General features: G+C 40.6%; 1 protein-coding gene across 1 annotated transcript; it reads left to right on the forward strand.

Annotated features, from left to right (window-relative positions):
• Positions 1 to 6,061: 6,061 nt before the first annotated feature.
• On the forward strand, positions 6,062 to 11,355 carry LOC121294466 (gonadotropin-releasing hormone II receptor-like). The gene is made up of 4 exons (XM_041218177.1): positions 6,062 to 6,268; positions 7,063 to 7,762; positions 9,232 to 9,436; positions 9,938 to 11,355. The coding sequence occupies exons 2-4, from the start codon at positions 7,214 to 7,216 to the stop codon at positions 10,447 to 10,449; spliced, it is 1,266 nt and encodes a 421-aa protein (XP_041074111.1). The 5' UTR covers positions 6,062 to 6,268; positions 7,063 to 7,213; the 3' UTR covers positions 10,450 to 11,355.
• Positions 11,356 to 11,828: the final 473 nt, after the last annotated feature.

The following is an 11,828-nucleotide window of genomic DNA, read 5'->3' on the forward strand; positions in this document are numbered from 1 at the left end:
CATGATTACTGAGCAGAGTACAGATGCCATGAACAAACAAACCCCACAGAAACGTGTTTATTTTTTAACTCTGCCAAGGTAATTGGGAGACATCACTGCCACGTTTAAAGCCAGGCTTAAATATCTAACAACAAATGGAAGCAAATAGCACTGTCCACCTCTAGAAATGTTGCACATGGTAGTATAGGGTTTAAAAACAAACTGATTTTAATGAAAGACTTAAGTGCTTCATGTTGATATGCCATTTGGCAGGGTCGTGATTCAGGAGAACTCTAAAAGGATTGCCACGCTTAACAGGAGCTCATTAATTTAAAGATAGACATCACTAAGAATGTGACAACAGCCTTAAGCACTAGATGTTACTGATTAATTAATTTCCTCCATTATGATATATCTAAAAGAAACAAATAAACACACAAATATATAAGAGCCTTATGTCGGTATCCTAAAAATAATAAATGTAATCTTTCTGAACATCTAAACGTTTTTTTTATTCATTTACTGTAACTGGAAAAGAATGGGATGAACTGGACTCACCTCACCGTGTTCAATGATATCTGCATGGAGGTGTGTAACAGGGCAGGCAGGAATTCACAGGAGAAAAGAATTACCTTTCATGCTGCATGCTTCTATTGATAGAATATCTGACACAAAAGCCACCTTCTAGCTGGTTTTCTTAACAAAGAAATGAGCACTCTGCACAAGACTTGCTAGCCTTCCACCATGAGTTCCACATCTCAACTCACTTTCAAACTGACCCAGGTGTGTTTATACATGTGGTCAGGTTAATTAGCAAGTGATTAAGCCATTTCACCTGAACACACGCACCTGGATTTCTTGAACTGGGGTTTCTCACCCCATCTGAAGGGGCGCTTCAGGTATGTAATTTGGCAGATTTCAGCAAACAAACTAAACTCAACTGAACTCCAAAACTCAAATTAAAAGTTTCAGTTTTTTCAGTACTGTAGTGCTAAAGCAGCTTTGATAATGTGTTTTGAGCAATAACAGTTTCATAATTATTTACTTACTAAAATCAGTGCACCGATCTTGACTGACCATTACAGCGTAGATGAAGTATGCAAGGTGCAACAATACATGTACAGATTCGCTTCATTATTATTTGTGTGATACATACGGTATATAATCATTTGTGTTTGTTTTATTTGTTTCGTCTTTTGTCACATCAGAAAGTCAAGGTAAACGTGTTCCCACACTAAGGTTGGGGCTGGTTTAGGGTTGTTTTATGGTTCAGGTAAACTTGTAAAAACTACATTGTTGGAAATCCTTGCAGTGCCAATACTCAGGATCCATATTAAGGGACAAGTGCAAAGGCAAAGGCAAATTCTCTTCAAGGATAAAACAACTTGAACAGTGTAAAAAAAAAACTCCTTGCTAGTTTTAAACCAGTTTATTTATCTTACACTTTCTGGTAATTTGCCTTTGGACTTGCTAACAGTCATCAGTGTCAAAACTAAACAGCATGTGCCAGAGCAAGGTGCTGCTGCCCTTGTGGGTGATACAGGGCTGTACAACTGGCCCTGGGGGGAGGGGATCCAAACTCATGGTGTTGCAAAACGTGAAGTTGAGGGCCTTGAGCTTCACTGAAGGAGGATCAGGACTCTTCACTTCATGAGACGGGTCTGAGGGCACTCTGGTAATAGAGGCATTATACTGGAGAAAGTTTCACTTTTAAAGTCAAGGGAAACACAGTGTTGTTTAATGATTTATCGAAACCTATTACATACCAAGAGAAAAACTAAACATTCAAAATCATTATGAAATGCTGGGTAATATCAGAGATAATGCTACAGTGTTGACAGGGATTAGACAGGTAATTCCCTTTTTGCATCTCATTACTGTCTATTCATCCATACAACCACATGTTAACATATTTAAATATACGGTGCGACTCAGGGAGACATCCCAGCCATGCTGCAGAGTAGATGCACAATGGGTTCCGCTGACATATTTTTCATCCTGTCAGTGCAGTGGTAGCTCAGTGGCTTTGACCTTTCATTGGGCTGCATAAATCTTGTTCTATTGCGTTTAACGTGACACAGTACAGTTTGGATAAACAAGCGACTCACAGTGTGCGTAGTGACAACAGCCTGGAACAGAAGTAGCACACGACTGACTTTTTAAATTATTAAACTACAGGATCTTTAAAAAAGCAATGACCAAAACAGTCATTTAATCTGAATTGCCTTGAGGTGTTATGGAAATGATTCATTGCCAAGCTCCAGGCATTTTCACCTTGACTATGTACAGTATTGAATTACTCTCATGACCCAATGTGGACAACATAACCAGAGACGTCTTTTATTATAAAATCCTATTGAATACAAGTTAGATTAAGGCAGAAATGACCTTTAAATTTAAAAGAACAGATAATCCCATGATGAAATAAATGAACCAAAGCATGCATTTGACATTTTACATACAATCAACATGAATAAGAGCATACTAAATTGGTTTGCTTCATTTTTACAAAGGTGAACGCATTGACCATGCCTAACCATCATTTTACATGCTTGCCTGTGCTTTGCCATGCTGGCATGAGTTTTACCAAGCTTATACTATGCTTTCAACAATTGGTAAACCATGCCAGTAAATAGTTTGCAGTTTGCAAATGTGTTTATCAGCACCCTCTTACCAGCATGTCATCCTCTATCTAGCTCTGTCAAGAGCAGGAGCTGAGTGACAGACATTTCGAAGGTCGAGTCTCAGTGCGCAGCTTGAATATGTCTGCTAACAGTTTAAATAATAGCTTTCAAAGTCAAGGACTCTGAAGCTCTGGGGTCTCACAATAGCAACCATTTCAAAAAGCATTAGGTAACTACTGCATTGCATTGTTCAGCTCGGTTCAGCGTGATCCAGCAAATCTTTGGCTCATCATCTACTTTATTTCCTAATAGTTAAAGCATCCACACCTTTTACCTGTAGCTTCATATGTTCAAAAGTTATCATTAGAGGCGTGAATTAGGAAACAACCACCATATGCACCTGTTTGCATATTCCACCACGGTTTACTCCTTACGTAAACATTTCAAAACAAGCAGTCAAGTAGGCTGACTTTTGGATTAGTGCCTTCTTCAGTGTACTACAACCGTCTGCGCCAGACAAGCAAATCAATACCCATCACTGTGTTTATGAAAATCAATTGACATCAGATGCTTTCAGATACTGATAACTTTGCAACCAGGCCTACAGAAGTTTCATGAAGTTTTTCACAGCTAGATCATTCTCTTAGACAGCATGCATGCATTTCTGCTTTCTGCAAGTGAAACGAAAAAACCCTGAACAAGTAGTAGATTTAATAACAACCTAAATAAGCATTGGAAATGAAAGTCCATGCGGGAAACAGAACTGCCAGCTTCACCAGCCTCTGCTGTGTGGAACTGGATCTACACATCAAGAGTGTCCTGCTCTACACACGTCCAGGTGATGTATACCACCTGCCACTTTCACAGCTGTGAGATCTGAAAGGGAACGCAGCCAGCAGAGATAATGGATAGGATTGGATGTGTTTACTACCCCTCCTGGACCCAGCAGTGTAGTAATGTCCTACCTATTTTATGAGAGTTGGATAGATTTCTATTGATCTGTTCTGCTAAACTTTCTGTAAAGTGCTTTCAGGCTTCACTTCTGTGAGGTATTGAGTGTTACTTTAGCCATTGTCTTTGTAAACGGTTTTGCTTGTAAACTACAATATATTTTGTTTCTGAACCTCAGTTTGATACACTCTGTCACACTGACAGCAGTCTAGTGCATCCCGAGGGAATTTCCTACATGTGTCAGGGTTAAAAATAACCCTCCTCGGTTCAGAAGCATGACGGCTTGCATGAGTTGGTCTCAAACCGTTCCTCAGCAAGCGAGGGAATTCAAAGATTTTCCTTTCCGGAAAAATGAATGGCAGAGTGCGCTCCCAACACCCACAGCAGACTAAAGAAATAACTGCAGCAGATGAGATGAATATGCCACAGATGAGATGAATATGCCACAGATGAGATGAAAATGCCACAGATGAGACGAATATGCCACAGATGAGACGAATATGCCACAGATGAGATGAATATGCCCCTCTGATTGCATGCAAGGGCACTGTCATTAACCTAATCATCATTCTCTACTTGACCAACAACAAGAGAATAGTGACAGTCCTTCAGAAATTTCTTTGAAAGCTGTGATGATACAAATATTATCCAAATCTGAAGCACTTTCAAATTAATAGAAGAGGCAAGCCTCTACTTTGATTTCATAATTGCTGGTATTCCCTGTGCAATAAAGTATGTATTTTGCAATATTTTGCATTTGTCTAATACTTGAGAATGTACAGCAGGGCAAGTACAGGTACATACTGTAAAACACAATTCAAATCTAAAAAGTGAAGGGGATTAAAAAGTATGTTTTCTTTTATTTTAAGTGATGTGCTGCATGGATGTAATGTAATGTCATTTATTCATTACTGCAAACTCTTTACATAACGTTAAGCCATGTGAATAAAAGAGAAAACAATGAGCAAAGCTGAATGAAAACATGCTTGCTGAAAAGCTGAATGAAAACATGCTTGCTGAAAAGCTGAATGAAAACATGCTTGCTGAAAAGCTGAATGAAAACATGCTTGCTGAAAAGCTGAATGTTGGATTCAACTTTGGATTCTCTGGATCTGTCCAGATAACTTAGAAGAAAACCTTCAATGTTAAAAACAAATATATGTTCACTCATTCTAAGACCTGAAAGGTGTTGAATAGATGCTCATACATGTTAGTTTATTAACTGTTACGAATTACTAACATGCTAATAAATGTTGATTCATTTGTGATGATAGTTAGTTTGGGATTATCATTTTCAAGTCGTTGAAGTGGGGTTACTTTGTTTAAAGGCACTATTTTAGTTTTCCCTTTTCTTTGAATATAAACAGGTTTGTGTATATTATTTAAACACTAACACACAATGCCATATATTTGTTAACATGTTTGTAATCTTATCGTTAAGAGTTAACAGGCTGAACAAGTGGTAAGAGAATCACATTTTAACACTGTCATTATTTTTGCCAAAGGTTACTGAAGGCAACCTACTGGACTTAGCAGTTTTAATCTTGTAATGTCACGCTTGCAGCTGTCAAGTGAAACACAAATGTATTCTGGAAATAAGCGGCGACACATTTTTTAAGTAGATATTTACTGTTAGGCCATGCTGATTACTAAAGGTAATTTATTCAACATTTCAGAATTGAGTGATTTCAGTCAAATTAATATTGCGATTCAACTTGACAGTAAATTCAATTTTGATTACTATTTACATACTGGCTTGGGTAATTTAACGTTTTTAACACTATATAATTTAAACATCATTAAATGTCAGTTTTTCCCTTTGGCTACCCATCTCGGAGGTACGATCACAGCAGTGTACACATGTATTAGAACACCCACTGCTTCTGCTGTTTTGATTTGTTGTGCATATGGACAAACACAAAATCGGAAAGGAAAAAAAACACAATCGCCGCACACATTGTTGTTATAGGCTGTTTCTCCTCTTCATGCTCTCTCAAGCTTGATAAGCAAAGCATTATTTACACAGTTGTCAGTATTCGCAGTTCGCGTATTGTCTTCTTTTCTTTTTTCCCTTCTCAGTCCCTCGAGTCTATTTCTACTCAGTGCAGGTGTACTGTTTTACTTCACTCATAAATGGCATGACATGTTTCATTTCCTTTTACCAAAACAGTTTTGTACAAAACAGCCAGCCACCTGCCAGACATCTCCTCCAGATTTACATGTTCGAGCTAGCATTTCCAGACGTAGTAGTGGCTATATCATGACGAACCACGGAATGTCTCTCCCTGTTATATGTTATATCCCATTACAATCCTCTAGGAGGAGAGATTGTTTTCATGAATGTAATGATGAAACTGATGACGCTACCAGCAAGCCAGTTGTGAATGGGTTTTAGATGTTCTCAATTACGTGCTATGCTGCACAGACCCACTCTGCAGTTAAAACCTTGGATTCAATTGGGAGTCTTCACGACTGACTTCATCAACGCCTTTGCGGCGCTGGATTCATATGGACGTTTGGGAATCTGATGCATAATCAAACACAAGAGTGGTAGACAGCTTTGTGAAGAGTGTCATTAGCGTACAGCATACAGTTTTATATAGAGATACAGTTTTGAAGTCTTCTCCACAGCGAGGAAGCAGCACTGGCGATGTAGACAGCGCATCTGTTCAGAGCCGGCGGCACGCAGTGGAACGGTGTGGAACATCACGGGGGTAAATTGAAAACTATGCAAACACATCGACCATAGCCGTCTAGAATGGAAGCTACTACTTTATTATTATTACTGCAAAACCAACCGCTATTAAAGGTGTCTTTTCTCATGCAATAAGATGGTTAGTTTTTTCCAAGCTATAGAACTGTTGATTTACAGAAGACGTGCCTTTGAAATGCAGAATTTCAGATATTATTTGTAAAGCAGAAATAGAAGGGTAAAGTAACTGTACCTTCATGAGGTTGTTCAGCTGTCTGGAGTCCGAGGCACGAAAGCGGTTTGAAACTTGCAGCTCGTTTTAACGGTAAATTGAACAGTTTTATTCACGAACGGAACCAGGAAGCACAACGACTCTTTAGTTCTAGTCATAGTGTGCTTTGCTTTGAAGTGACTGCTGAGGTAAGGTACGGAGGAGTTACACTAAGGTCAGAAAGTAAACAGAACATTAGGAAATGGGTCGTGTTGTTGTTAAAAGCAAGTCTGTTTAGAAATGTTCTTTCAACACCACAGAAGTAATACTATGAATGCATGCTTGTGTGTTTGCATGCATGTGTGAATGTATTGATGCAAATCGACTTAAGCTGCCACACAGGTGCAGCCCCTTTGGCTGCGGGTTAGTTAATGTTTTATTGTATTTGTAAATTAATTTAATTTAAAAAAAAAAAAAAAAAAAAAAAAAAAAACAAAATGATGCCTACATAATGTTACTTTTGAACCAACAATTAGAAAAGGTCAATAGCCTGGAGGATGCCGCCTCGTTCATTACTTGTATTATTTTTTTTCTCTTTCTTGAAGGTGAGTGCCAGAACCACGATTTCCCAAACCAACATTAATGAATATGTCAAAAAAACGCGCCTTGTATTAAGCTATCAGACATTCTGCAGCACAATTCGGTTTAACTAATCGGGACAAACAAGAGCGGGTTATCCCCGTATACGCCTCAGAAATGAATCTTTCCGACAGCCTCTGCAAACATGACAACGCCGGGGTCTATGGGTCTATTGTGTTCCAACAAAACTTCACCGAGTACCCGAACTCTTGGACCCAGCATAACAACGGGAGTGCAGCTCAGCTTCCGACTTTCTCCACCGCCGCCAAGACAAGGGTCGGCATTACCTGTGTTATATTCCTGGTGTCCGCTTTCTGCAACCTCGCCGTTCTGTGGTCAGCCAGCACCAACAACAAAAGGAAGTCGCACGTGAGAATGCTTATAATAAACCTGACTGCGGCGGATCTGTTGGTCACTTTTGTTGTCATGCCTCTGGATGCCATCTGGAACGTCACAGTTCAGTGGCTTGCGGGGGACGTTGCTTGCAGGATCCTTATGTTTCTGAAACTCCTGGCGATGTACGCCTGCGCTTTTGTAACTGTGGTCATTAGTTTAGACAGGCAGTCTGCAATCCTCAACCCACTGGCCATCAACGAAGCGAAGAAAAAAAACAAATTCATGCTCTCTGTGGCTTGGACCATGAGCGCCTTGCTGTCAGTTCCACAGGTAAATTACCCCCCTACTGTGTTTCATTGGCTAGTAACCCCAGATCATTTACAAATATGTTTTTTGAGAACATCCAACTGTGTCCTTTAGCATAATAATACACTGAAGCCTACAGTATAAGCAAAACACCATTAAACAAATTGGACAACAGGTCCCATAAGTTAATTTAGAAAGGATGTGTGACAAATTGAGGGAACAGGACTGGAGGACTGGGGGAGTTGAGGTTCGATTCTAGGTGAGCTGGAGTCAGGTGTAGGAGCCCTTTCAGTGCCTGCAGGACTGGAGGAGTTGAGGTTCGATTCTAGGTGAGCTGGAGTCAGGTGTAGGAGCCCTTTCAGTGCCTGCAGGACTGGAGGAGTTGAGGTTCGATTCTAGGTGAGCTGGAGTCAGGTGTAGGAGCCCTTTCAGTGCCTGCAGGACTGGAGGAGTTGAGGTTCGATTCTAGGTGAGCTGGAGTCAGGTGTAGGAGCCCTCTCAGTGCCTACAGGACTGGGGGAGTTGAGGTTCGATTCTAGGTGAGCTGGAGTCAGGTGTAGGAGCCCTCTCAGTGCCTGCAGGACTGGGGGAGTTGAGGTTCGATTCTAGGTGAGCTGGAGTCAGGTGTAGGAGCCCTCTCAGTGCCTGCAGCCCCACTGGAGCCAGTGCTAATGCCGCTCTCTGCATAGTCTGACATACCAAGCAACAAAATACCTTGGAAGCAAAACCTTGAAAACACAACAGAACAAAACACCACACCGAGGCATCTAATAGTAATGCCACCCTCTCCTCCTCTAGTCATGTTTAGCAAGCCTTACATGTTGATTTTGGTTCATTGCTGTTAAAACTGGGGAGGAGGCCTCCAGTTTCTTGGACCAGGGCCCAACAGAGCTGAAGAGGTGGGTAAAGAATTGAATAGCTAAAACTGATCTTTTGAGAAGAGCATTAAAATACAACCACAGACCTGAGCAAAAAATAAAGCTGGTTCATGTTGTGACATGTCACCTTGTAGCCGTGATAAACCCAAAGGAGGTCATAACCATAACAGATATAGGAGTCAGTTACTTCTGACAATGTCAGTGTAAGTTAAGGAAGTATTTAGTTACCTAGTAACATTGCATTTGAACAGCTGGATGATTCATTTACTAGCTGAGAAACCGCAGCGTGTAACAACTCCTGGGCACCCCTGAATGTTGGATACATGGCTAGATCCATCTTCTTCTGCAGCACAGCCTTTCCTAAGGATTGCGCTGAGCCATCAGTGTATGAAACTGATTGAATGCAATGTGCTGCTAATGTGTTCTCATTCATTATTCACTAGGAGAGTATCACATCAGTTTTGAGCAGGGATATAAACTTGCTGATCAGGTATTGATGTTCTTCAGGGTCATGCTGCATGCTACAGCATTAATAAGTCTTTACTCCTCCAGATCATCTGACTGGGAAATGCTGTATTATTAAGCGTGTGCTTGTGCCGTGGTTTTGTTTTTCAGATGTTCATATTTCACAGCATTACTATCACCGTACCACAGAACTTCACCCAATGCACCACCAGGGGGAGCTTCAAGGAACACTGGCAGGAGACCACGTATAACATGTTCACCTTTGTGTGCCTCTTCCTCTTACCTCTGGCCATCATGATCTTGTGCTACTCCAGGATCCTCATTGAGATATCAAAACAAATGACAAAGGGAAACAGTAAGTGCACTTCGAGCACGCCTTATTTCTACAAACAATGACTTCAGGTAATATCACATTATAGAAACGACTGCAGATGATTCAATGGCTAACAAATATAGTTCAAGTATACATTGTAACTTTCTTATAATATTGAATAACCACAGATGATTCCAAAAGTGTATTATCCTTCAGTGCTATTATTTGTAATCATAATCTGTAACTATTAATAACATCATTAATAAAATGCTTCTAGAATGTATATAATCCAGGTGTGCATATGTACACACAACACATCCCAAAGCTAAAGTGCTACTCAGGAAGTTTTCTGCTTCTGGCAGATAGATTAAAGTTGTTTTTCAGTCCAGCCATAAAACTCTGCAAGTAATTTATTAACTCTGTAGATTACCTTTAATCAATACTATCCCAAGAATGCCACCTGTAGGTTCTGACCTAACATCAGCCCACTTGCGCAAGTTAAAGAGATAAAGAGGCTGAGCTGTTTTTTTGTTTTTGTTTCAGTATCTTCGAAGGAAGTGCACTTGAGGCGATCAAAGAATAATATTCCAAAGGCACGAATGAGAACTTTGAAGATGAGCATCGGCATTGTGACTTCCTTCATTGTCTGCTGGACCCCTTATTACCTTCTGGGGCTGTGGTACTGGTTTTCCCCTGACGTTCTGGAGGAAACCGTCTCCCATTCCCTGACCCACGTGCTGTTTTTATTCGGGCTGTTCAGTGCTTGCCTGGACCCCATCACCTATGGACTCTTCACCATCCACTTCACCGGCCTCAAACGCTACTGCTGCAGCACCAGTATAATGATGGAGTCAGAAACCAATTCCACCATGACCAGCTCCTTTAGGGGCTCAGCGTCATCGTTCCGTATGAAGAGGCTCACTGTGCTCGCTCACAAGACGCAAGGGAGTAGCGGTGCGAGGAACGAGCCGGAGAGAAAGACTGGCTACTACAGCAACGGCAACAGCTATCTCACTGTCTACAAGGAAGGGACCAATGACAGGACTCACTCATGATGTGAGATCAAACCAGAGCAGGATGGAAGAAAGGCTGCACTCTCTGCCCGAGTGCTTTGAGAAGAAAAGGATTGGACAAGCACCCTCCATGGGCACCCTGGACTGATTACCTCCCCTGATTCCTTCAGGGATGTTTAAAATGGCAATCTGTAGGAAAGTCTGATCTCCAGATTAACCTGTGAAGCAATTACTAAGGAGGATGTTCCTCATGAAACGGCTGTCATTTTTTGCAGCCCCTGCCAACCAAGCACCTCCAATCAGTCCTCTATCAAAGCCCCTTGCAACAGGGAGATGCAGATTGTGTATATTGCACAATACTGTCAGGGAGTCCATCTGTATAGCAAGTTAATGAGGTATGTGAAGGGTAGTCCATTTACACAAAAGTGTACACTGCATATCACAGGTGTTTATAATGGTTCCCCGCAATGGGAAACTCTTAATCAGGTCCATTCTTTATGCCTTTGTCGTGATTTTCTGTTATAACTAGGGGTCAGCTCAATGGAATGGTCATGGACAGACAGGACGGACAAATGAATACTATCAGTTCGCAAGGGTCCCCATTTTTTAAATTAGGTCCCCATTTTTTAAATGAGGTCCCCAAGCAGGATCAACCCTGACATTATTAAAAAAAGACACCTTAAGAACACTATAAAGGCAGGGTTAGAAACGTGGGGCTCTCCTGTTAATGATTCAAATGACTGCTGTACCACATTAAGATCTGTTGCTAATATAGAACAATTGAATAAACATTTACTTTGTGTTTCTTATGTTCCTACCATAGCTTCAGTCTATATCTACCTCAAATCACACAAAAATGCCTCAGAAACTCGCTGTCACTGACAGTACATTGATCCCAGTCAGCCTCCCTGAATCTTTTTCAAAGGTAAGAGGTTCTGTAAATAGTTAATGCGGTTAATAGTCTCAGGGAACCCCTGCATATCTGATAAGGCTTCTTTCTCATGCACTTTGTGTTTGAAAATGTGCCTATATCATTCTGTACACCTTTACATATGCTTACATGCTACTGTTGTTGTCACAAAAACAAACCGATTACCTCCCCTGATTCAAAAACGCTAACACATTAGCCAACAAACTAAAAACTAGTTGTATTATCTATTCAGCAAAGATCAACAAGGGAATTTGAATGTAAAATAATAGTGAGACATTTTCTTAAAAAGACAAAACCTTTTAAAAATGTGATTAAAAGCAAAGAGGTCTCTCGATACACAAAGCTCTAGGGACTGCTTTAGTTTTTTTTTAAGGGATGCTTTCAGTGTGCAGTTCAATAACCCTGTGGGTTATTAGTTTATACTCACTTTTATAGACACAGTAATCTAAGATAATGTTTACAAGCACTCTTCAAAAAACTGACTTAAAAA

Source organism: Polyodon spathula, chromosome 19 (assembly GCF_017654505.1).
Source record: "Polyodon spathula isolate WHYD16114869_AA chromosome 19, ASM1765450v1, whole genome shotgun sequence".
NCBI lineage: Eukaryota > Metazoa > Chordata > Actinopteri > Acipenseriformes > Polyodontidae > Polyodon > Polyodon spathula.